This window comes from Sus scrofa, chromosome 1, assembly GCF_000003025.6.
Source record: "Sus scrofa isolate TJ Tabasco breed Duroc chromosome 1, Sscrofa11.1, whole genome shotgun sequence".
Classification (NCBI taxonomy): domain Eukaryota; kingdom Metazoa; phylum Chordata; class Mammalia; order Artiodactyla; family Suidae; genus Sus; species Sus scrofa.
In genome coordinates, this window is record NC_010443.5 from 252,259,317 (window position 1) to 252,286,995 (window position 27,679).

A 27,679-nucleotide genomic window follows, 5' to 3' on the forward strand; every position below is an offset into this window, starting at 1 on the left:
AAATGTTACAATAAATTTTAACCTAATTCACAAAAATTTTAACCGAATTATGCTGACCTCCAAGTCAGCATAAACACATTCGTTACCTATAGTTTCTGTGGCACTCTGAATGAGTTCCTCTTGCTCAGGCAGGAAATCAGCATTTGTCTCCACACCTTGTTGCTCTGCCATTTTCATTTTCTTTTTAGCCAAATATCTTCCTACTGTGAAACCCAATGCAAGCAGGGATCCGTGCTGTATCTCAGGGCTCTAGATTCAACAACACAATAGCGTGTGTGTCTCTCTCTCTCTCATACGTGTGTGCATGCACTGAAATAACTGTGTGTTTATTACAATCATCTCTCCAATAAAAACATCAGGCCAAAGAATAAAGTGACCATTTGAGGCCCCACTGGATGTTGATAAATCAATTAGCGCACATGAGAAACCCTGAGTTTCTAACACAGAGAATCCTGAGAAGTCAAGCTGAGTTCTGACTCACTTCGAGATTGAAACTCCCTAATATCACACCCACTCCAACTCTGGGCAAGGGGATTTCCTTGCCCGCTCTTATACACACCCACTTTCTTTGAGCTTATAACACTTATGACTACATCAGCACAATTTTCAAGTAAAATTTTCCCCTACTGCCAACAAAACACACCGAACAGATCCTATTACTAATCACTAAAAACCTCCAAACACAAGGTAGGCAATAAAAGCTTACGGTTTCTACAATGCCTTCTCATGGGACAGGTACAATGAGAAGTGGCGGTGGATGGAGAAGAAAAAGGAACTAACATTTCTGAGCACCGAGCAGTACTAGGGCTTCCTGCGTATTCACTCCCCACTGTATTCCTAGCACTTGAACCAGTGCCTATGAGACACAAGGCACTCTAATTTGCTGAATGAACTGACAGAATCTACGTATTCTCCATCTCATTTAATCCTTACAATCATAAAAGCAAGGAATTTGTGAGTTCATTTTACAAATAAAAACCTCAAAACTAAAAATACATTAGATGCTTTTGTAAAACTATTTTCCACAAAAAAAAGAATACAGACAAAATGATAACATACGTGATTGTCCTTTGTCGTCTTTATAAGCTGTTCAATCATTGACTTCAATTCATTTCCTGACACAGTAGAAACCACCACGGAATAAAACAATGCTGCCAGTTCACGCATCTCTTCTTTACTGCTATTCATCAGACTCTGAGTGGTGTAGAAAAAGAAATACATACAGGATACAAGATCATCTCCCTGCTGACAACTTCTAACATTTAAAGTTAAGAATAAGTTACCCATTACAATGTTCAACCTACTGGCATCTATGAGAAAAGAACTAGCTGTTATTTCAAAACAAAAGCTGTTACAGACCAAAATCTGACATGGATTTTCAGCAAAGATACAAAGCATAAAACAGGGAATAAATGCACAGATGACATGAAACAAAGGTCAGCACGTTTTCTATAAAGGGCCAAATCTCTTGCAACAATTCTACTCTGCCCTTGTGGTGAAGCAGCAATCACAGACAACAAATGGGTGAGTGGGGGCTCCAATACAACCTAATGGACACAATTTTCACACATCAGGAAGTTTTATTATCCTTTTGATTTTTCTTTTCAACTCTTTGAAAGTGTAAACATGGAGTTCCTACCACGGCTCAGTGATAACAAACCAGACTAATATCCATGAGGACGAGGGTTCAATTCCTGGCCTCGCTCGGTGGGTTAAAGATCCGGCATTGCCGTGAGCTGTGGTATATGTCACAGATGGGGCTTGGATCTGGTGTTGCTGTGGCTGTGGCATAGGCTGGCAGCTACAGCTCCAATTTGACCCCTAACCTAGGAACTTCCAAATGCAGCAGGTATGGCCTTAAAAAGACAACAACAACAACGAAGTAAACACTGGAGCAATGGCATCATCGTATCTCTGCAGCACCAGAATGCAGATTTGATACCCCGCCAGGCACAGTGGGTTAAGGATCTGGTGTTCCCGCACTTGTGGTGGTAGGTCACAACTGTGGCTGGGATCTGATCCCTGGCCCAGGAACTCCATATGCCACTGGGCAGCCAAAAAAGGAAAAAAAAAAAAAAAAAATGTAAGCTTAACTTGCAAGACGTACAATCAAGAGGCAGGCCAGATCCAGTATGTGGACCGTAGGTTAATGAGCCCTGATCTACAAGATCGAAGGTCAAAAACTCTAAGATCATTTTAAAATCAGCAAATATGCACAAAGAATAAAAAATTTTTCTAAACTAGAAACAATTTCATATGACAAGATTTTCCAGAAAAGTGCAAAACTCATCCCTGGTGGTAAATTACATTCATGCTTTCACACTTAGACAGATAATTGGTACATTTTACTGTAATTCAACCTGCATTTTCCAAAAAGAACTGTATTATGTAGCATGAGCGGTATACAAAACTATATGAGCCAGACCTGTACTAATGAAGATTATTCATTGTCTGAAATTCGAGTTTAACTGAGCATCTTGCATTTTTATTTGCTAAACCTGGCAACACTTTTGGTGTGACCATGGGACAAGATACTTTCCAAGCACATCGCTGGTGGGAGTGAGCAATGGCACTGCTTATTAGGAGGATGTGTATTATCTACCAAAATTGCATCCATGTGTCCTCAGTTCCACTTCTAACAAATCCATCGAAAGACACACCCGCTCAGATTCAAATGATGAATTGTTCATTGTAGCCAAATGGAAGCACCCTAAACGACCATTAATAAGGATCTAGTTCTCCTGTGGCACAAGAGGTTAAGGATGTGGCATTGCTACTGCAGTGGTTCGGGTCACTGCTGTGGTGCAGGTTCAAGCTCCGGCCCGGGAACTTAAACATACCACAGACGTGGAAAAAAATAAAATAAAATATACAGAATCAAAAAGGAGGATATACCTTTATCCATTCTGTTTTGTCCACAAATTTAGCAGCCAGTTTTTCTGGATACACTGAGACAGCTTCCAACAGACAGTACATGACTGGCAAACCTAAATAAGAAGGAATTCAGAAATGTTTTGATTTCAGGAAAGTGGTAAACACACAGGGATCACTAAATTCCTCTAAAGCATAAGGCTACTGCTTTAGGAGGTATTCCCCAGTTCTATGAAATAAAAATTAACCTAAATATAGTATGTGATTCAACGTAGCAAATCTACAGACTAGTTGTCTAAAAAGATGCCCTGTTCTTCACACCCACTTCCAAAGTAAAAATACACTATCCTCTGTTAGCATTTCTTTCTGAAAAGAGAAATAGTGTATCAAAGATGCATCAGGTAAGTTTAGAAAAGAAACCAAGATTAATATTCAGTTACAGAAGTGAAGAGAGAAAATAATATCTTGCTATAAATTCTCAGCTGAGTTTATCTTTTCTTTTTTTTTTCGTTGCCAGAGCATACAGGAGCTTGATGTAGGACCTCGGTTCCCAGACCAGGGACTGAACCCAGTCCACAGTGGTGAAAGCGCAGAGTCCCAACCGCTAGACCACCAGGAACTCCCTCAGCTGAGTTTAAAATTAGATTTGTGCTTAAGTGCTTTAATATCTGTCCCAAACATCATGACCTCCTACCTCCGACACCTGCTAAGAGCTGCTGAAGCAGGCCAATGTAGATCTGAACGGGGTTGGTTTCCCCACTCTTGGAGGAGGAAGAAGAAGAGGAGGATGACGTCGCCTGGCTGCTGGACATTAAAGTCCGTATATAGCGTCCAATGGCTGGGGCATGATCTTGCATATCAGCCAGACTCTGAGAGGTGGGTACCACTCCCGCACTGTGAGCTAGGCACATCCGCAAGTACAGAACTATCTGCAAACAAAAGGAAGAATACCAGATAAGCTCCTCGAGAAAATCAAGATGGGAGATTCTCTTCAAAGTGACAGTTCCCAGTTTTGATTCTCCCACCTCCTTCATCAAGCTATTCAACAATCCTCACAGAAGCTGGAAAGCATGACTCACTATGTGAGCTGAAAGTACCACAATGGAGCAAAATTTACATAACCAGCTTTCATAATCCAGAGAGTGCTGTTTTCTTTTTAAACAAAGTTTAGTGGAGTTAAAATGCAAACTCAACTTTTAAAGTCTAAAATATGACAATGAAAATCATTATTTTTTTAAAGATGTGTGTGAGAGAGAGAGACAGACAGACTCTGGGCAGAAACCCGGGGCCAATGATCTATTTCTCTGGAATTCCAATTGCACTTAATCCCCTCTGTCGCAAGAATTTGAGAAAATGGGTTCAAATCATCCAGAGAAGTGTAGCTAAGATGCCATAAAAAGCTCTGACATGAATTAGCCACAAAGGAGTCTTCTGGAAGCTCTTTCCTTAACAGCTAGAATAGGACAGGCAGCAATTTCACTGTGAGTACTCCGACTCTGAACAAGATTACTTCTTGCATTTAATTAATGCAAGTCAGTGACTTAAACGAGAATTTCCCTTAGTAAATGTGAAAATTAAGTCTCTTAACCTTCAAAACTGCATCAGCCAAATAATCTCAATATATTGTGGGCTGTAGAATTCAAATTTAATTTGCTAAAAATTCCCAATAGCAATCAACGCAGAGCATCCAGTTCTCTTATGAAGAGAACTGTCCTGAGGTAAATATGAGTCTAGATTCCAGATTCCACTATGAGTTAAAATAATACCATTTACACCAAGTACTGTTTTCCTAATGAAGAACCTGGTATAAAAGTGACATCACAACATGCATTTACCTAGAACTCAAAAAATTCAGACCTTTTTTTGACTGTAACATTCTCTTCAAGAACCTTTAGTGGAAGCAAAATAGAAATACATGCCAGTCCTACCTCTCCAAAGGCAGCCGGGTTAAATGGAAGGACAGTGGTCCCAGTCATGTACTTGGCCGGAGTTTTCATTCGATGGGAAGCCTAACAAAAATAAGCCCCCAAACCAAATTACTGAAAAACAAAGCACATGTACTCTTTCTCAGCCCAAATATAAACTATCCTCTGGCTACACTGTTTTTCCATTCATTGTGCTTGATTCGCATAGACCTCAAACCCTAAGCGACAGGTGTGTTCCCTTTGGACTGGCTTGTTTAAAAAGAATAAACCTATAAATCAACTGTAATAAAAGAAAGAAAAAGAAAAAAGCTGCAAAGATGACATAAAAGCAATTAACACATACAATAAAAATAAACAAAAAGAATAAACCTACTCCAGGCATCTACTGACACGGTCACCCCAGGACACTGCATGCCAGTTATTTTCATTAATAATAGAGGTAGAAGGAAAACGTTAGCACGAAAGCATCTTCTGACTCTAACTATGAAAGAGCTATAGAGAAGAGAATCGGGGCCGCTACACACAGACCCAAGTGACCCAAAACACCCTAAGATGTCTATCTAAGCAAAAAGCTAAGACTACTAGGAGAGGTAGAAGGCAGCAATCGGGGGGGGGGGGGGGGGGTGTCATGACTGCCAATACCCTAAAGCATTCTTAAACTTATGATGCCCCACATAGGGCCCTTACAAAGAGAAAGACATATTTTTAAGTATGTCATGCCAAGGGGAAAATTTTTAAACACAGCCACAATGCTGAAGAGCATAAAAGGAACAGTAAGTAATTCAGATGTGGGCAAAAGAATTTCATTACAATTGAGATTTATATTTTTCTCTTCATTTTGTACCTTCCTCTTAGTGTAAATGATCACATTGTTAGACACCTTACTACTGTTCAACATTTAGTGAGTAACATTTTAAAATATACCACCTAAAAAAAGTATGTTCATTTTCATCATACATTATATGACTCAAACTAATTATCTGAAGTTAAATGCCATACCTTTTCTTGGATATAATATACCATTTCTGGGAAAGATGGCATCTGCTTAGAAGAACTTTCTTTTCTGTTTCTACCAGGAAGACACCTTAATACTCGCTGTGCTTCTCCATGAACTTCTTCCCGTCTTTCAGAAAGACAAATAAGAAAAATAAGTAAATTTCACCAACTAGAAAATGAGCATATGAAGATTAAGAACAGCAATTTTATTTGGCATCTGTCTTAAATATATTCTTGGCTATCTAAGCAAAAAGTCATAAAATACATGATAAGCAATCACTTATTTTTGGAAATTTCATGAGATCTGTAGAGCCATGTGGCTTTTATCTCTGATTTTTACCCACAGAAAAAGCAAGACATGGTATGAGTACAGATCTATATATTACATCGAGGAGGCCATACTCTGAATTCGAATGACTTGCTTCTAAATTCCACAGACCAACACCGCAAACGACACACCTTTTAATGAATTTTCAAATAAATTTTAAATGAACTCGAATTCAAATTAACATTTTTTGAAACTTACGGATCTCCAGCAGCTAGTAAGAGCAAATATCTGGACGGTATATGATCTGAGGGAAACACCGTGCTGGCAAATTTCACAGCCACTTGTCGAACTTGAACTTCAGGCTATTTGACACACAAACACAGGCACACACACGTGAACAAAGAGATATAAACATTACCAACAATTCATTACAGTCAAGATAAGTCATTTTAATTGTAAACAATTAAAATTTAAGTTGCTATTTCAATTATCTTTAAATAAATAAAATCATTTAGTCAAGATCTTTAATCATGTTGTTTTTTCGAAATCTTTGGACAATGACACTTTTTAAAAACTACTTTTATGGAGTTCCTGTCGTGGCTCAGCAGTAACGCACCCGATCAGTATCCAGGAGGACACGGATTCGATCCCTGGCCTCATTAAGTGGGTTAAGGATCTGGTGCTGCCGTGAGCTGTGGTGTAGGTCGCAGACACAGCTCAGATCCCATGTTGCTGTGGCTCTGGTGTGGGCCGGCGACTACAGCTCTGATTAGACCCTTAGCCTGGGAACCTCCATATGCCACAGGTGTGGCCCTAAAAAGACCAAAAAAAAAAAAAAAAGTACTTTTATGATCTAAGAGGCCCCTCCAAATAAAACAGGAAACCCTACAAAAACCACAGTCAGAGAATCTCTGTAGAAGCACATCCTCAGCCCAACGATAGGACCAATGTCGCCGAGGCAGTTTCTCGCCACCACCCCTGCTTCCCTAACTCTCAAACTCTCAGGCACATGAGTGAAATTCAGATACTTCTCAGGGAACACACACAGAACTTGCTTGGAACCCTTACAGATTTAAAACAAAATACCTCTAACATTTTTAGGTTGGAATTCCTGTTGTGACTCAGTGATTAATGAACACGACTAGTGTCCAGGAGGACACAAGTTCGATGCCTGGCCTCACTCAGTGGGTTAAGGACCCAGCATTGCCATGAGCTGTGGTACAGGTTGCAGATCTGGCTCCCATCTGGCGCTGCTGTGGCTGTGGTGTAGGCCGGCAGCTACAGCTCTAATTAGACCCCTAGCCTGGGAACCTCCACATGCCACGGTGCGGCCCTCAAAAGACGAAGAGATTAACAAAAAATAGATACTGTCTCATTCATTCAGGTGTTCCTGCTCTTTGGCATTCCCTGAGCTGTTGTGAAGGGCAGTGAGGACTAGTCTATATGATTTAGCCCAGGGTAAATCATATCGACTGCCTTACATGTAGTCTGAAAAAAGAAAATAAATCACCTTTGCCTTGGAAATATTGTTATATGCTTTGATCCACATAAGTATAACCAACACCCATGTGCATTACACAAGCATTACATTTCCTAGTAAGGTTACCTACAGAAAGTTTTAAGTATTCTAATGTGCTTCCAAACAAGCCTGTATTTCTTTGTCCGTGTTCTATGACCATGAACCATGTACACTGGACACCAAGAGCATTTGACAATGGGACTCTACATATAATAAACCCTCTGAGTGTACATAATTATCCTGTGATATTTCAATAGAAGCCAGATACCTTTCTGAAGCTTTAATAATTCCTTCAATATAAATGTATGAATATGATGGTGAAATTTCAAGAAGACACAATGCATGTTAATCTCACTAATATTTTACATCATTCCCTCTTTCTACTCCTAGAAATGGAGGACAAAGAGCTGACTAAAGCAACTGCATAATAAATTATTTTACACTGCATTTTTCTTCACTTTAAATATATTACATATTATGCATCGTGTATACATATGTGCATATATAACCACAGACATTCAAATTTCTCCTACCAACTCCCATGACAGGCAAAGAGGACTAGAAGGAAGAAGAATATGTATGATGGTACTGGCTGACTTCCTAAAAACTCATTTTGATAAACAACATGTGTCTTTCTTTCCTTGTGCTTTTCCCCCCAAAGTTACCTACAGAATTCCACCCCAATGGACTGCAGCACTTAACTACCAGTTAAAACCAAAACACTTCCAACTGGAAGAACTATGGCATTAAGAACAGTTTTCCAACAAGGAAGGCTTTAAACATAAGGCCTTCTCCCCCAAAAGAGATGCTAAATCACAGTCCAAGTAAAAGCAAATATTCCTCTTCCTTATCGAGAGTTAAGACAAAAAGCAATTTAGATTTTGATCTCACAAATGTAAAATGCAGACACTACCAGCCATGAGAGTTCACATGGTTGAAACCTACCTTTATTAAGTACGAAGCCACAAGTGCCTCCATGAGAGTCCGCTGTGCTCCTTCCAAAGTACTATAAGCTCCAACCATCATGGATAACGCTTCTTGAATAGCAAGTCGCGTCTCGGGCTCTTCCTATGACGATGATAAAAAGAATGTTTCCCCCCGTCGAGCTTCTGAGTGAGCATCCAAACAGAAAGCATACACTTGCCAGGTGTTTCCCTACCTTACACAGGGCTTCAAAAAGCTGCTGCACGAGAGCTATGTCCTTAGTGAACAAGTGGGGCATTCGACTGTAAGAGAAAACGAGAGCATCGTTATGTCACAAGCTTCCATGAGGTGGAAGAAAATGCAACTAAGCACAAATGTTCCTGAACTTGTACTTTCACCTTTGAGCATCACTGGATTACCTCCCCAAAGAGCCAAATACTTTTTAAGGTAAATATTTAATTCTTCAACCGTCTAATCCAAGTAACCCTGGATTAATACACATATTATCCAAATGGTATCATTATAATCCATGCATTCAGTTAACATTTCTGATTTTAAAATAAAGAAAACAGGTAAGACTAAATGGTATTTAAACTAAAGACTATGGTGATAAGGAGCTTTGTCACTTTGTGACCACACACAAGGGACAAGGTTTGCTGTGGTGTATGAGTTGCTCTGGAGTGGCTTTCTTCTGAGTCCCAAAGCTCCTTCCCCTACACAGGGCAGAGCAAGACCCAGTCCACACAGGCCAATACGGAACGCGTGCCAGAGGTGGAGGCAGCACCTGGGGCCACTGAGGAGGTGAGCCTCTATCCCTCTGCTCTGAAATACAGAGGAAGAGGTAACCAGGAAGAACTGGGTACTATACCAAGTAGAAGAAAAAAAAAAAAATCCACCTTTGGCAACAGGGTAACTCAGAATCATAAAATAATACTATCAGAAAAGATAATCCCTAAAAAAAACCTTGATTACGGAGATTATAAAAACTAGTAGGAAGTAGCAACAAGCACACTTAAGGTCAATTAAATGTCTCAAGGGTAAAAGAAATGGAACACTTTAGATGACACAGTCCAGTTCAGAATCTCAATTCAAGACTGCCATTTAATATGGTGACATAGCTTCAAATGTAAATTAAAATATCTCATGTCATTATCCTTCTACAAGGAAAACATTTATAAACAACCTATGGTTATTAAATACATCTCCTTTCAGAATCATGACAAATCTATTCTCTATCCATTATTAAATGCCACAATTTTTCTTAGTTTACCGACAAGACATCTCTCACTGAAAAAGAGTTTACTCACCTGGAGAGTTTTCCAACAGCTGAATATGCCATTGACAGTAGCTTAGGGTCCTTGAAATTAAGGGGGGAAAAAAAAAAGAAAAAGAAAAAAAAAAGAACAAAAGCAGACAAAACAAAAAACACAGTAAACGGCAAAACCTTTTTGCTACAATTAAATGCATTATTTTACTCCTTGTTAAACCTAGGCCTTACTCTGCCTACCTATATGATATCAGCATCTGAACAAATAAACAAAAATGTTCAAACCCAGAAGAGATCACACGACTAAAAGGAAAAACTAAACAAAACCTTACATTCCTGACTCAAAAGGAAAATACAGTGGTCGTATGCGAAAAGGGTCTCTTAGCTGCCACTAAGCTCAGAATATTTTCAATATTATGTAAACTGCAAATACCAAAATTCTCTGCCAACATACTAGGAAAACAGCTTAACTTATGAGAAAATTCACCACCGGCCCACCGGACTAGGACCCACCCTCTCTCACCCCAAACTGTAGCAAACTGGGGAGCTATTGTCTAAAAATCTGCACTCTAGTAAACTTCTCATACCTACTACCATAAAAAAATTAAAGGGCTCATAGTATTTGGGTGAGTCAGTGAGGTTCCCACCTCAAGATACAGGTAGAATTTTACATGGTTTTATGAAAACCGATAGTCTGACATTACTCAGAAGCATTACCCAGTAACACTGAAGTTTATACATTTAACATAGGATCCACACAGCTGCATGGCCACTCTTAGGGGTTTGTGTGTTGGCAAGACATGCAGGCATCATCTGGAGGTAAGAGGATTAGAGCCCTGTAGTTTATATGGTCTCTCTAACCTCTTTTCTTTCTTTCTTTTTCTTTCTTTCTCTTTCTTTTTCTTTCTTTCTTTCTTTCTCCGTTTCTTCCTTCCTTCCTTTCTTTCCTTCCTTTCTTTTACTTTGCTTTTTAGGGCCGCACTCACTGTACATGGAAGTTACCAGGCTAGGGGTCAAATCAGAGCTACAGCCCTGGCTTACACCATGGGCACAGCAACGCGGGTTCAGAGCCGCATCTGCGACCTACACCACAGCTCACAGCAATGCCTGATCCCGACCCACTGAGCAACACCAGGCATGGAACCCACATCCTCAAGGATTCTAGTCTCATTCATTTACACTGTGCCACAAAGGGAACTCCTGAACTATTTTCAAAAATACTTTTTCTCCCCAAGCCCCAAAGTATTTTTATTTCTACCAACCATCCAAAGCATTTGACTGTCTATGTCATAAAAATAATCTGAGAGTGTCTCAAGGTCTTGTGAACCACGCAAGCTCTATTCAGAGGAAGACAGGAGAGTCAGACCTAACACTGTGCCAAACCACCGCCGCACACAAATACGTAGCTTTCACTAATAATAATATCTACTAATATGCTTCACTGTGCTGAACAATTTACATTATCTCATTTAATCTTCACAATAATCCAATGAAGTGATTTTTTTTCTGATAAAGAACAGAGGTCCAAAGAATTTAAGTAATTCACCAAAGAGCAAAACTAAGATTCAAACCACAATTCTAACTCTAAATGACAAAGTGTTGGTCAAGCATGCATTCATGTTGAGCTAAGACTTCAGAAAACAATGCTAACTTCAGAGTTCTTGAAACCTTACCTTTCTTACCAAATTCCCCTGAAATACTAGAGATGGTAAGAGTGATATGGCAAGGAGAAATAGGATTTGAAAAATCTATAATCCAAGGAATCCTCATCCCACTTAAAGAATCAAAAATTTACTGAATGCATGTTTTGACAGAATTTTGAATCAATAAAATCAGAGTCCCTAAGAATTAGCACTATTTCTCAAGACAAGCAAATCCAAATTGACCCATATGGAAACAAATCATAAAATTTAATTCTTTTCATTCCATTTTTGCACAGTGCCTAAAAGTAAATTAAAATGTACTTTTAAAAATGGTATCTAAAAAAAGTGTTAAGACAACATCAAGATCCTTATCAGTTTTGTTTTGTTTTTGTTTTTGTCTTTTGTCCTTTTAGGGCCTCACCCGCAGCATATGGAGGTTCCCAGGCTTAGGGGTCTAATCGGAGCTGTAGCTGCCAGCCTATGCCACAGCCATAGCAACACCAGATCCAAGCCATGTCCGTGACCTACACCACAGCTCACGGCAGTGCTGGATCCTTAACCCACTGAGCGAGGCCAGGGATCGAACCTGCAACCTCATGGTTCTTAGTTGGATTCATTTCCATTGCGCCACGACAGGAACTCCCCTTATCAGTTTTTAACACTCATTGCCCAAAAAAGGGCAAAAGATGGCAGTAATTTCTAAAATTTGCATCAGTTCAATTTAAAATGTTAAGAAACAATGGAACAAGAGCAAACTTTAACTATATCAACATATAGACCAGAAAAATTTACAATAGAAAACACTTTAACGTGTAAAGTATTAAACACAAATTAAAAAAACAAGTCACTTACTTCTTTATATTCATTGATTAGCTTGGTGAGGCCATTCAAAAGCATTGGACCTAATGGCTTAATCTTGACTTCTGGACAGCTTTTTAAAAAATAACACATACACATAAGCAAGATATAAGAATCTCATAACATCTTTCCAGGTGACTACTTAAAATAGAGACATAACTGAAGTTAAGTTTAGATAATCTATTAAAATACAAAATATTTTAAGAGAAGCAAACAGGATTTCTTTCTAGGTAAGATATACTTGCATCACTTGATCACTCCAGCTTGAAAACTTTACAAGTAGTTCAAAAGACTTACGTTACACAAATGTGATGTACGAATTGGAGAGATAATGTTCTTAATTTTGAATTTGTATTTGTACCAAAGAGTCCATCATACACCACCTATGAGAAAGGAACAATGTCACGAACACCAATTAACAAGAACAGCAATATACTGTGTTCAAATACTGTTAAGGATCCAACAGCAGATCTTTTACACGACATCTTGCTCTTCAAAAACAATGCAGTTCTCGTCAATAAAATATTTTCGCTGAGAAAAAAGAATGGTTACATTTACACGTATGACTGATTCGCTCTGCTGTACACCTGAAATTAATACAACATTGTAAATCAACTATACTCTAATAAAATAAAGTTTAAAAAAATAAAAATAAAATAGATAACAAAAATGAAAAAAAAAAATAATACAGTTCTCTTCAGTACAAATATTTTCACTAAGCAACTCAGGAAGCCAATCAGTAGCTTCAATCAACAGTCTGTGAAAGTTCCTGTCATGGCTCAGGGGAAACAAACCTGACTGGTACCCATGAGGACGCAGGTTCAATCCCTGGCCTTGCTCAGTGGGTTAAGGATCCAGCGCTGCCGTGGGCTGTGGTGGAGGTCACAGATGTGGCTCGGATCTGACATTGCTGTGGCTGTGGTGTAGGCCTGCAGCTACAGGTCTGAATTGACCCCTAGCCTGGGAACCTCTATATGCCACAGGTGCAGCCCTAAAAATACAAAAAAAAAAAAAAAAATCAGTAATCTGTGGTGCAACAAACACAATGGCCGATGTTACAAGCCTACAAAACTTGCAGATCTACCACTTGGAAGCAACAGATTTCAGGCTGCAGCAGGCCACCACCCTGTCACACAGGGGACATTAGCAGATAAGATCACTCGGGGGGGGGTTAGATTTCTTAATTACATGTAGTCACTCAGGACAAATTATAATAAAAGCACCATGGAAAATATCAAGATTAAAGTATTCTTCAAGTGTACAGTTGGAATATGGGTGCTCCATGTATTGAGGAGTCACACCTAAAAGGCAAAAGTTCTTGTAGTAGATGAGTCCTGGGCAGCATCCAGAAGGTTCAGACAGTACATCAACATCAAAGAAATCTACACTCCTCCACTTCCTATTTCTATAGGAAGGACAGTCTTACACTTAATTAAAACAAACGAACAAACAAACAAACACTTACTCTGGTTCCTAAAACTACTAGCAGTAACCTGATCTTACGTGACAATGTCGTGTGACTGGACACAGACTAGTACTGAGCATCTGCTGTGTAACTGACACTATGCAAGGTGCTGTAAGATATAAAAAAGGTGAGCACTGCTATCAAGTCACTCCGTCTTGCTGGGGAGTCAAGACATACATAAGTTAAAAACGACATAGCACAACACATAATTAAACACTACATTATGTGGCAAAGACTTTTTTTAGAAAATTATCTGATCAGCTATATTATGTAGAATCATATGGTAAGATGACAGAAACAAAAGAATTAGCATACTAAAGTTTTGTGGGAAAAAGTAAAATTCATGGCTCACATATTACACATGAGGAACTGTTCTAGGTGCTTTCATAGGTTCAAAATTGAGGTGAGGTAATAGGTGCTTGGTTAAAGGTACTGATACCAGGAAAGAAGAGGCTCATCGGAAAGACGCTTTCAAGAACTCTGAGACTGACGGAGAAGTGGAAAAGAGAGGGGTAGGGCCCACTACCTAGGAGAATGGAAATGCTATCCTTAGAAATGAAAATGATAAGATGAAGAATATTTATGGGTGATGAACAATGAGTTTATCTCTGAATACGCAAAATTTTAGTTGGGCTTATTTTGAAAACATAAATAACTACAAATAAAGTGTATACCTAGAAATATTTTACTACAAAACTCCATCTGTTTATTACATAACATAGTGTTACTACAACCAAATTTTCTGATCCAAAATTGTTAAGACATTTTCAAAATTGTTAAGACTGCAGGAACCAGTGCCTGCAAAGTGAAATGGAAGCAGCTCCGTGATTATCCTGTTTATGGAGACACAGAGCAGCGTACTTGAAGTCGGTAAAATACTAGAGAGCTAGATGCTGGAATGAAAGCTTTGTCACCTACAAGGAGGAAGCAGCTGCCTAAACAAATAAGCCTTAAGAGGGAGAGATTGCTAAGAGAGAAGTCCACGACCACCACACATGTACACCAATAACCACAGTGAGCAAGAGGAGAGTGTTCTTACTTTGGGACTGAAAGAGGGGCGAGGCAGGAAGTGGGAGCATTTCAGATAGCAGGGAGCACATTCGAGCAAATCCTGAAACTCGAGTAGATGTTTACCAGGCTACATACAGGAGCAGAGGCTCCGTGCCAGGCAAAGGGAGTATCGGGAGCAGAGACACAGAGCCATAAAAACAGCATAAGGTACAGGGTAAGGGGGTGGTAAGATAGGAGCCCAGAAGGGAAATTAACTGCTACCTTTCCACCATTTACTGAGACCTTCCTAACCAAATGAGCACAGGCTACTATGCTCTAAGCTTTCTACTTGTTCTCCCACTCGGTCCTTATAACAGTGCTATGAGGTAACTGCTGTCATTACACTCATCTTACAGATTAAAAAAAAAAGAAAACAAAAATTTTAAAGAGAAACAGGCAGACCCCTGAGGCTTACTTCAGAACAAAAGCAAGTAACTAATGCTAAAGTTATACTCGAACGTTATCTGCCGCCAGAGCTGAGCTGAGCTAGTCATCACCTGAGTAAAAGGCAAGGGCTTTTGCAGAGGGGCTTGTAACCCACACCGACAGAGTACAAGGATTTCCAGCTGCGAAAAATAACTCTGGCGACAATACAGAAAACAGACTGGCTGTGGGAAGACTAGGGGCAGGGAAACAAGGAAGATGCCTGTGATAACCAAAACAAGGAGTGCCAACCTCCACTAATATCAGCATTAGATGTAGGGAGACGAAGACCTGGAGGCGGCAGGTGATCTGGCCACTGCCTTCACATATGGTTTCCCATAAGGATGACTCGTTTTTCCATTTAAGTGACAGTTTAGGGTGGTACCATTTTTGGAAAAAAACACTCAGAAAAACACTAGTTTGAAAGGGATTATCACCATACCTTTAGGGGGAATAATAACCACAGAGAGTATATATTCTACAAGACAAATTTTAAAGTATTTTCAGCAGCTTAACTTGAGAAAAAAAGATGGAATTTCATTAATCATGTGATACACATCAACCTGCCTCCTGGATATCCGTCAGTGCAGGTCTTTCTCTAATTAAACAGACACAGAAGCTATAAACAGGCCATTTTTCTCTGGAAAGAATGAGTTACCTGAATGTTAGCGGGGAACGTTTCTGCAGCTTGTCTAGAACGAAGAAGATGGGGGACAATCTTTAACTTGACCCTCGTACTGACAGGGTCCCTTTTCAGCTCTGGCTTCAGCACTGCTCCCTGTTGAAAATATGTTTGATCAAAATTCAACATTTCAAAATTATTGTGCACTGAAAAAAAAAAATCATGAGATCATCTAAACCAGTGGTCTCTCAAACTTTTGTTTCAGGATCCCTTTATACTCTTGAAAATTACTAAAGATTCCAAAAAGCTTTTGTTTATACTGGAAAAATCTATCAATATTTACTATACCAGAAACTGAAACCAGAAAATTTTAAATACTTATTCACCTTAAAATATTAAACTCATTATATATTTCTGTAAATAACACATTTTTAAGAAAAAGAAAAAATTACTTTCCAAAACAAAAAACTGTACTGAGTGGCAGTGTTCTGTATTTTCTGTAAATCTCTTCACTGTTCACCTTAATAAAAGAAAGTTACTATCATGACCAATCTCATCAGAAACGTCTGTAGGTACTGACAGGCTGTCAAGCTCATTGTGATGAAAACAAATTACTCAAAACTCCAATTTTTGCTTAAAAATCTCAACTTTCATTTCTGCCAATAAAGCATGTTAATTATTTTTCTTTAAGCCTCATTTTTTTCATTTTAGAGAAAATGCATGCCAAATACCCATCTCAAGAACCAGAGTTTGCCTATCTACTCTTAAGGTAAAATCATTTTTGCTGCTTCATCTAGGATATTTTTAAACTGAGTTTTATCTCTTTTTTTTTTTTTTTTTTTAACCATGCATGCTGTCAGTGAGGAATAGAAGACTCGCTAGTATTATTTAATGACAAAGCTCTGATTCGTGCTAGGATCCCAGCACTGACACCCACCATCGCTTTTACACTATCAGTGCAAATATCAACAGCTTAAAAAAAAAAAAAAAAAGGCAAAACAATTTGTCCTTGTGGACCTCTCTAGAAGTTTCTCTGTGATCTGACAAGTGTGCACGGACCACACTCTAATAAGAGTCACTGATTTAAATCCAACTCCTTCATTTTCTATACGAAGTACATGAGGCCCAGAGCAGTTCAATTATTTATGGTTTAGAAAGTAAGCAAGACAACAAATAACCTTGCATGTCAATACTTGGACTTGGAACACTTTTAAACATACCGAACTAAACAGAACTTACGTTATTAAGCAAACATCTTACTTCAAGACTTAAGAAGAACCAACCTACTGTTCTAGATCTAGACCAGGGGCCAACAAACTACAACCCACAGGCCAAATCTGTGGGTTACCACCCTCTGACTTGGTCAGGCCAGTGAGTTGTGCAGCTTTTACATTCTCAAATAATTTTTTTTAAATTGTAATAATGTTTTGTAAAATTGTATCTCATGAAGATAACATGAAATCCAAATTTCAGTATGAATAAAGCCTTACTGGCACGTGGCCATGCTCACTCAGTTATGTTCTGCCTATGGCTGCCCTCATGTTATGACAGAGTTGAACAGCTGCAGCCGCAGATCTATACAGACAATAAAGCCTTAAATACCTATAGAAACGGTTTACTGAGTCCTAATCTAGACAATTATTATATAAGCACCTGAACTGAAAACACCAGGTCAGGCTAAATATGTTGGCAGGAGATTTTAATACACCTACACCAGTACAGCTTAAAAGCAGTATTTCCTATAGTATAAGTTCAACTTAAGTAAAAATAACCAGGAGAAAATGTTCAGATATATAGAGCTCATGTCACCTAAATACTTTTTATGATGAGGTGAGAATAAACCAAAACAACCTACCTCTTTTGTCTTCAGTGGTATATCTCCAAGGTATACTTTGTACATCTTATTAATGATGGCAGGATTATTCCAGTCAATCAAGCTATAGAAGGTTTCAACAAAGCTTGTTAAATTATTTTTCTCCCATTTCAATAATTTCAAAAAAAATCATAACCCCAATATGTGTTACCCAAAGAAAAATGTTAAAATACACAAATGAAATAGCCAACGGACATTGTCGAAGGAAAGGGATTAACCTCTACCAAAGTTAGTTTCCAGATAGAAAAAAAAAAGTCACTTATGCCACCATGATTCAATGTAAAACAGATCACTGTATCCAGTGGCCCAATTTGGTACCACACAAGAAATCTGGACTGCATCTCATTCTCAGGATCAATGCCACGGAGCAATTCCAACAGACCAGAGCCTTGGCACACTTGTTCTTAAAGCCCTAAGCCATGATCCTTCTGCTTAACCACTTGGGAATTCAAAATTGAGAGGGAAAGTAACAAAAAACATTTTACCCATTAAAGCTACAACCCTAGGAAGATTGCATTTCTGTAAATCTGTGTCACTATGATTCCCAGTATATACCTTACCTACCAGCACGAACTTGCAGTTTTAGCATCTAATTCTCCAGAGCAGACATTCTGCCACTAGTCACTAAGACTTAGCCCTAACTGGGCCCCACAATAAGGTGACTCAGAATACAACATGATTGGTGGTTGGCACCCACTCTCTGCAGGAGCCCCAAGACAGTCATTTTATTAACCTAGCAATAATGCAATGCTGCATTTCACTTGATTAGTAAGATTTAACCATATTACCTCCTCTCCTTTGACACGGGTTCTGCTTTCAAACCAGGCTGATTTTGTACAAACACATGATGCTGCTTGGACTGTTTTTCTAATCCATCTCTCCTTTCAAAGTTTATCAATCCATCCCTTGTTTGGATATCCACAATTCCACTATCCTCAAAGACATTCTACAATTCGATTTTAGTTATTATTTACCTATATCTTTCCTCAGCTGATTGCCATTAACTAATCTGCAATCTCCACTTTTGTTTCCCTTCTGTATACTTCAGGTTTAGATATTTTGACAAAACACATACACACACAATCTTCGGAAAAACAAACAAAAATTTGGTAGTGCTTAACTGATAAGGACAATTTTCACTGTTCTTTCTACTTTTCTTCTTGCCTTCTTTCTAGTTTCAGTTTTCTGATTACATGCTTGCGAAAATTCAGAAATAAGTAATATAGAAGTAAAATTTCTTATAATCTGCACCACATCCCTCTCTATTCCTTTTCAATAACCACTAACTTTTGTGTATCATTCTTTAGACTTCTTTCCTATGCAAGCAGAATAGATAAAGGTATGGCAGGGAGATAAAGAAATAGATCAATACTTAGATATGTCACCTGAAGAGACATTTGTGGATTTTTCTTTAATCAAGTGGGATATCTACATATTGTTCTCAACTCACTTTTTACCTCTTAACAATGTTACACTATTTTTATGGAAAAATGCATACATATGTTTTAATAGACAAAACCACAACTGATTAGAATACTTAAGTACCATATTCATATTTCCAACAACCCAATCCACTATATGGTGTAAAGGATAGGGCCAGTTCAAACACAACTAGAAATTTTAAAGGAAGATTTTTTTGATATTTCAAAACCAAATACATTCCTTGAAAGAGATACTAGGAAGATGCAGTCATAAGCAACATGAAGGAATATGAGACTTGGGAGGGAATGCTGAGTACAGTCTAGTCCAACTTTTATCATTTTACAGTGATGAGGGCCTGATGAAATTGAGAGCCTTCCAAACTCAGACAATCAGCAAGAGGCGTGGTCAGAATTAACTCCAGGACAAACATGCTTCTCCTGCATGCCACCTCAAAGAGCCCCTTGGTAAGCCGTTCCCAACCACCACCACAGTTTGCTTATATTTCAACAAGCAAACTAAGACACAATGAAGTTAAAGTCCTAATTCTATCACACCTACTTGTATAGGTTTCTTTGGAGAGGGGAAACTACAATACATACCTTTAAGAAGGTTTTATGGTCTTATCCACATTCCATGATCTTTTAGAATTTTATTACATTAAGCATTAAAATAAATTCAAAAAAGAACTAGTCCATAATTTGATTTTTTTAACCAAGTATCTTAAATTTTTCATGTATTCTTCAGTCTTTGCAATGCCATTTTTAAAAACCAGTACAGGTATCCTTTTGTATCATGCTTTCTTCACTTGCCATTACTTGGGGGCAATTTACATGTTGCCTTATTATTTTTTATAATTATTTGGGCAGATATAAAATATTCCATATAGATCACACAGGTAGTTTACTTAACTATTTACCTATTATGGAAATCTGAATTTGTTCCTCTTTTTTTTTAACAATTACAGGAAATGATATAATGAACAAATATAACATTTTTCTAAATACAATGTTTTTCTCCTTTTGAATGATTCTCTTAGGAAAAATTCCTAGAAGATTCAGATAAAAGATTATAAAGACTTTTATGATTCATTACCTACTGCAAACTGCTTTTCAAAAATTATTTCAATTTACAGTGACAACCAACAAGGCGTAAGAACAGCAGTTTCAACAGAAGCCTAAATGGAGTTATCAACTGTTATACAATTTTATTCACCAATGGGTACAAACTGGCATATCACTGTTTTTATTCTGCATGATTTTATTTCTTATATGGAATATTTTTATAGCCTATTTACTATTTGTATTTCCTCCTGTGTAAATGAAAACTGTTCAGGCACATCTTTTCACAGGACCCAATTTTCATCATATTAACCATAATACCTACTTATTCTTTATTAAAAGTCATCTCAAATGGTTAGAGATAGAGGAAAGATCAAAAACAAATAACTCCTGGGTTTTTCTTAATATCAGTTCCTAAAGTTCTCAATCCTTATGGTAATATTTCTAAACTATTACAATTTTAAACCATTTCTCCAAACGGTTTTCCTCTGTTCTTAGAATTCTGCTCTCTTGCAAACTGCCTTTATTACAAATTAGGTATATTTCACAATCTTACAAAATGGATGTCTCATTACACAAAACCCTAAAAGAACAAGTCTGTGCTGCGCGAGCTTTAAGAAATCTAGTCTGTTTTCCATTTGGAGAGTTAGAAAAGGAAGCCATTTACCTCTGCTTGCTTTTCAACTCTAGGTCCGCGGCCGTGGCCACACTGTGGCGTGTGTCACTAGAAGCGATCACCAGGTGGAGGACAGCTTCGAGTTCGGGCACCTGTTCGGCTTCTATGAATTTCACTATACCCAGTTTGCACTGTAGATAAATGAAGGGAAGGCAAAGCACTGATCAGAGAAACAAAGACCACTGACCAAACACACTCGTTTAACATATCAGTGTGGTCATAAACCAAGGATTACTAAAACAGGAGCCACTCCTATTTAAGCCTACAACGTGCCAGAGATGATACCAAACCATACATACTCATACTTTCACTTAACCTTCACAATCTATGAGGTATCATTATTCCCACTTTTCTGATAAGGAAGCTGAGGCAAGGCTTAAGAGCTTAAGACATCATTAATAAATGATGAAGGCAGGATCCAAACCAGATGTCTCAGACTCCAAGACCAGCATGATATACAGCCTTCCTACTTAGCTTACAGAGCGCCTCTAGAATGATGAAGCCTTGAACTGAAGTCCGAATCTGGAGGCTCCAGGTACAGTGAGGTTTGCTAGGGGTAAAGTACTCCATGGATTGTTTCGACAGTTCAAAAAGAACTAAACTCATTCCATGGAGTTCCACCCTACTGTTAATATACTCATCCTTGAACTCAATATTCTCATGTACTGAAAACAGTATGATTTCAAACATAAAATGCAAGTAAAATTCTAATCAAACAGTATTCAATCTAATTGGCCAAAATGAAACACAGACTGAAGAGAGATTCTGCTCAGAACTTCATGCAACGTGAAGGAGCTATGAATTTCACTACAAATAACTCTATTTAGGATAAATACACCTGAAGAATAGAACTTTATCTTTAAAAATCAGTTACATAATAGTTCTCATGTATATATAAATTAGGACGGATAAAGCTTAAGGTTACTAAATGACAGAGGATACAATTTTTAAAGGTAGACCTTTAACCTGGGAATTCCCATCGTGGCTCAGTGGTTAACAAACCCAACTAGTATCTGTGAGGACTCGGGTTCAATCCCTGGCCTCGCTCAGTGGGTTAAGGATCCAACGTTGCCGCGAGTTGTGGTGTAAGTCACAGGCACAGCTTGATCTGGTGTTACTGTGGCTGTGGTGCAGGCCAGCAGCTGTAGCCCCAAGGCTGGGAACCTCCATGCGCCAAGGGTGCAGACCTTAAAAAAAAAAAAAAAAGCCTGCCTTCCCTCCCTCTGTTCAACACAACTGACTTGCAACAAGAGCTACAACAGAGAAGACTCAAGCATTTACTATAGCCACAAAGTCAACGACACAAAGATATAAACAAAAAGTGTGCAAAGGAAACTGAAAACAATATTAATGTCCAGAAATAGGAGACTAGTTTAAAAAATAATATGATAGGTTTTGGAGTTCCCGTCATGGCTCAGTGGTTAACGAATCCAACTAGGAATCATGAGGTTGCGGGTTCAATCCCTGGTCTTGCTCAACAGGTTAAGGATCTAGCGTTGCCGTGAGCTGTGGTGTAGGTTGCAGACTCGGCTTGGATCTGGCATTGCTGTGGCTGTGGTGTAGGCCGGCAGCTGTAGCTCTGATTAGACCCTACCCTGGGAACTTCCATGTGCTGTGGAGCGGCCCAAGAAACGGCAAAAAAATATATATATGATAGGTTTAGACATATTTTATACAGGCATTAAAAAAGATGACATTGTTTAAAAACCTGATATACTGTTGAATGAAAAAAAATGAAGTTCATTAGTATATTATATGGTATGCAAAAATGTATCGTGTAAAATTAAATCTGCGTATAGACACACAGAGCAGGCTATGAGTGAATGACACAGGGAGGCAGGACTCCGGGTGGTTTTTAATTTCTCCTTATAATGTCTGTACAACTCAAATGTTTACATTATCACTAACTTTATCATTAGGAAAAAAAAAGCTGTTTTATCTGAAAGAAAAAAATGTAAAACAAAAGAGATATTTAAAAATTAGAGGAAAACGGCTTTCATCCTTGAAATTAAACTGTTCAACACTAGACCATGAACTTGACAAAAGGCACACAGAGGCCCTTAGATATTAGCAGATAATGACCAACATAAGACTATGATTTAATGTTAATAATTCTCCAGCACTTAAAACTAGCCCTCAGAGAGACTTAGATGCAAAGCCTAGTACCAGGAGCGAGACCTCGGTGAATCTCAAAACCTCTGTTCCTTTCCCAAAATGGAATTAGTTTAATTTCTGTACCTCATCAGGTTGCTGTGAGGATTAAATGAGATAATGTATTCAAAGTACTCAGCACAGACCCTGTCACATAGATCACACTTCAAAAGAGTAGCCTCTGTTACTATTTACTTTTCTTCCTTACTTACATTGTGGTTGAAGAAGAAGGAAGATCTATAAAACAGGAAGGCATTAATCTCATCAAACAGAACCCTCGCTGAACAAACCACTCTATAAATGTGAGTGGCAAGAAATGCCCACGGCCTTTTTCCCTCTACGGGGAAGACTGTTTTGATCAGTGGTCACTCACACTGCCCAAAAGAAAAGGGTCAAGCCATTTAGACCGCCATGGAGAGATGATGGAAGGGCTGCAAGACTACCTCATGCCGCCTGAATTCCACAATAATCACATACTCATCTCATCTGCTCTTCCCTGAGGTGCCTGATGACATAGACACAATGTGGCACCTTCTGTGGAGAGCATCCGTTGTTTTTTTTTTTTAAAAGCTGCTCAAAGAACATCTGTGTCCTGTTTAAATCGAGAATAAAACTCTTAATGCCAGTTTTTCAACCCCCAGGAAGAAAAGAAAAAGGGCGTCATGCTTCCTCCCATATGGTCACTTGCTCCTCACTTTACACAAAACGTGTGGCCCTAAAAAGCTGAATGATGTGAGATAATCTGAATTTTAACTGCACCAAAACAGCTAATTATTAAATCTATAATTAAAAGCTAAAGTGAAAGAAACTAAATATACTCAGTTTGTAAGTGGGCTGTATTTTATACTTGAACTCCATAAGCACTATTAGGAAAACTAAAGAGCCTTTCCCACTCCTCCCTTTCCCTGGGGCTTGAACAAATAAAAAACGTGATGACAACAACACGAACATGAGCCATTCCTCTCAGGTGGACTGCACAGGAGAGCTAAACACACTGGCGGCAGGGGACCCATGCTTCCACAGACTTGACGCGGCTGGCCGAGGGTGCAGGGTTAAGTTCCATGGGAAACAAGCAGTGTTTGCTACCTGTTCCAGCTGTTCAGGTGTCCACGGGTTATCACCAATAACTCGTTTAGCTGCATAAAAGCTCATTCCTGGGGGAGGCTGTGGGATTCCAGAACCTCCTCCACTATTTGAAGAAGAACCCTGTGCTGAAGATGAATTTTGGCGACTCTGGGATTCATTTAACACATATCTGGAAAGGAAACAGGAATTTAAACTGGTCTATAAAAACACATATATACACACACAAGCACATGTAACACATTCAATTATACACTTTGCTCCCATAGAATTTTCCTATAAGAATAAACATTTGACGTTAAATTCCATCACAAAGAAAAATTTTAAAGCTATCTAAAAAAGTACCTACATCTTTAGCAAATGAACCATGAGAATACCTCTGCTCAACTTGGTTACAAATGAACTATCACAGTTACCAACAATGAATATAAATATTTTGTTCACTCTCAATCTATAAAAATTGTTCTAAAAACCACTAAGGACTCCCTGTATTTTGAGTTTTTAGTTGACAAATAAAGAGAAAGCTTTGTTGATTGCAATGGGGGTTTAAAAAAAAAAAAAACTATTGGGCATTCCTGTTGTGGCTCAGTAGTAATGAACCTGACTAGTATCCATGAGGACTCAGGTTCAATCCCTGGCCTTGCTCAGTGTGTTAAGGATCCAGTGTTGCCTCGAGCTGAGATAGTCACAGACACAGCTTGGATCTGGTGTTACATGGCATTACGTAGTGGTGTGGCTATGGTTGTGGTGTAGGCGAGCAGCTATGACTCCAATTTGACCCCTAGCCTGGGAACTTTCATATGCCATGGGTATGGCCCTAAAAAAAGACAAAAAAAAAAAGTTTAAAAAAACCCCTACTGTTTTATACCCAAATCAGAGAATATTTTTACAGTCTTTCCCATTTCTGTTAGGTTGCAATTTACCTTCAATTCTCCTTGAATTCCTTATATCCCTATATTAGAAAACCCAATGAAGCTCCCAAACCACTTACCACACAAGCACATAATGCCCCACAATGAAAAAAATTCAAAAGGACCCAAAGAAGAAAAATCATACTAAGAACCAGCTTTGCCTATCACATGTTCAAAGCCTAACTTTGCAGCTACTTATTTATTAATTTATCATCCTATTTCATTTTTAGCTTCTATAGATTAAGAAGAGGATTTCTGATCAATTTATTTAGAACCAATTAAACTGGTACTCCTCATCTACGAGACAAAAATTTTGATATAAATATTAATTCAAGTCCCTCTGAACTCTAAAATTCTATGCTGACAAATTATCGGACTGGATATTAAATTAAATACCCATTATAATAAAAATTAAAGAAAACACTTGGACCCTAACAGTATAGTCAATTATTCTACTTATATATACCATATTCTACATTTACATATACCATATTCATTCAGTTCCTAAATTCAGCTATCTAAAAAAAAAAAAAAAAAAAAAAAGCTGTTAAAGATCACTTTAATATTTTTATATAAATGAGACAAATTTTTACTAGTACAAAAAATGTGAGGAATCACTGGCTTGGGTACACTGTGTGTCTAAGTTAAATCTGGATTTCAAACTTAAATCACCAAACTCATCGTCACTTGCCATTTTTGGCTGCCTCCTGATTTAAAAACAATAAAAGGAGGTTTTCATTTATTTCTAAGTTATAGCAAGACTGGAAGCAGTAAGTAAATCAAAATCAACATTTATGAACAGCTAACATAGTACAAAACACTACGCACAAGAGAGGACGATGGGGAGGGGTAAGACCGAGTCCCCACCGCCTAGAACAAGCTGAGACAGTAACACAATACACACTGTTATCAGACAGACTTGTCTGATACAGAACACGTTATCAGACAACAAAGACAGTGTAGGGAAATAAGAAATGCTGTGACAGAGATAGTGGAAGTTGCTGAAAATAAAGCTGCCAAATTAAAGGAGTAGGAGGAGAGGCAAGTAGGAGAGGAAAGAAATCGTACAGTGTCAACTCTCTTGTGGCTGGATTGAGGGACAGATGATCTGGAGCCCCACATGCCAAGCTCACAGCACACATTACATTTCTCATCAGGGAAGAAACATTACGGAGCAGTATTTTGGAAAAATATCTAGGGCAGCAGGACAACCCAGAAAATGAGTAGGGTGGAATGAACCACAACACGGGCACTATACCAGGGACCGGGGCTAGATTAAACTGGTCCTGATTGCAGAGAGTTCCCAATCTATTAGGCAAGATGGACATGCCAACAACAATGCAGTAAAAACACAAAGTGGCATAAGATGGGTGTTCAAAGTTAGGAGGACACAGAAAGGAATGTCCTATGCCTACGGCGAGGAACTTGCGTCAGAGACAACAGGGCTGATGTCCAAGCTAGTTTGTGATGCTTTTGCGGAGTGGGTTTTTTGGCTGTCTCTTACTGTTTTCTTTCTTTTAGCATTTCTTTCCTTCTTCTTTTCTTTTTCAATGGGTAAGCACTCTAAGCAGAGAGAATGATATTCTCTTAAACCATAGACAGAGACAGAGTGCATGAAATGCATGAATGCATGTAATGACTGGAAAGTAACAGCCCAAGGACTTCAAGGTGTGACCTGATAAGATCTGTGTTTTAAAAACCGGGAAACACAGTGTTAGAGAGTTTTGAAGAAGAGCAGCTGGTGAGAAAGTCGTGACATGAGCTAAAAGGAGCTGAAACTAGATGGGAGCAGTGGAATGGTTCCAGGCGACATCAAGGAGGAGGGATATAGGGCTATGGAACTGATATTGTAGCAACAAGGAAGAGAAAGCTGGAGGCAATTTGTAATCATGTGCCTACATGGCTCAGAGAATCATCACAGCACTGGTAGTAATTAAAGAAGAGAAACTACTTTTAAGGGAAAAGACTGATTTCAGGTCAAGTCTGAAAGCACAACAGCAGCTCCACACTCTAAGGTCAATAAGCAGTGAGGCTGGAGTGCAGAAGAGAGCAGGACTGCAGCAAAACAAATCTGAGACACACTGATTTTCAAATGAAACCTGAATCACTGAAAACAGTACTTGATGCCACACAGTCAAAGCAGTCAAGAGCAAGGTTGCTTTCTTTTTTTTTTTTAACTTACCCATAAGGCATCAGAAGGACATCGAGCATGAAGTCCAAAAGCAGCTGCACAGTCTTTGGTTTCTCAGCAAGATTAAACGGAGAAGCTGATTTTGATGATTCAACAGGGTATTTCATGTGAAAAAGGGTTGGTATTAAAAGATGCATTAAGCTGAAAAAACAATTACATTTATTGCAACTATTTAAAAAAAATAAGGTTTTCATACATGCAAATAACAGACAACAAAAAAAATCACATAACGAAGTGGTGAATGTTGCAAGGGCTATTCATTTTTAATACCACTAATTTACAAAGTCCTAATCTAGGAACCGGCCTAGATTTCTTATTGAAAGCTCAGTATATTGAGTGACAAGCGACATTTAGCCAATCTGGCTCATCACCAAAAACACCTGAAAAAAAATGTACATAACATGGGCTCAGTGTTAATATCTATTAACACAAGAGATTTAATATTAAACCCTAGGTAAAGTTCACCTTATATCCTTTCAATAA

The 27,679-nt window shown here is 38.4% G+C and overlaps 1 protein-coding gene across 5 annotated transcripts in view; it reads right to left on the reverse strand.

Moving 5' to 3' along the window:
• KIAA0368 (KIAA0368 ortholog) overlaps positions 1 to 27,679 on the reverse strand; it is a 103,382-nt gene that overhangs the window by 37,630 nt on the left and 38,073 nt on the right. For all 5 annotated transcript variants that reach the window (XM_021067464.1, XM_021067473.1, XM_021067461.1 and 2 more), the window contains 17 exons: positions 27,188 to 27,337; positions 24,098 to 24,266; positions 20,852 to 20,991; positions 17,687 to 17,768; positions 15,868 to 15,987; positions 12,569 to 12,654; positions 12,266 to 12,344; positions 9,811 to 9,860; positions 8,739 to 8,805; positions 8,525 to 8,647; positions 6,319 to 6,422; positions 5,796 to 5,919; positions 4,800 to 4,880; positions 3,566 to 3,800; positions 2,896 to 2,987; positions 1,060 to 1,194; positions 87 to 249 (listed from right to left, as the gene is read on the reverse strand). In XM_021067464.1, the coding sequence (XP_020923123.1) occupies positions 87 to 249; positions 1,060 to 1,194; positions 2,896 to 2,987; positions 3,566 to 3,800; positions 4,800 to 4,880; positions 5,796 to 5,919; positions 6,319 to 6,422; positions 8,525 to 8,647; positions 8,739 to 8,805; positions 9,811 to 9,860; positions 12,266 to 12,344; positions 12,569 to 12,654; positions 15,868 to 15,987; positions 17,687 to 17,768; positions 20,852 to 20,991; positions 24,098 to 24,266; positions 27,188 to 27,337 (2,000 nt within the window). The remainder of the gene's footprint in view (positions 1 to 86; positions 250 to 1,059; positions 1,195 to 2,895; positions 2,988 to 3,565; positions 3,801 to 4,799; positions 4,881 to 5,795; positions 5,920 to 6,318; positions 6,423 to 8,524; positions 8,648 to 8,738; positions 8,806 to 9,810; positions 9,861 to 12,265; positions 12,345 to 12,568; positions 12,655 to 15,867; positions 15,988 to 17,686; positions 17,769 to 20,851; positions 20,992 to 24,097; positions 24,267 to 27,187; positions 27,338 to 27,679) is intronic.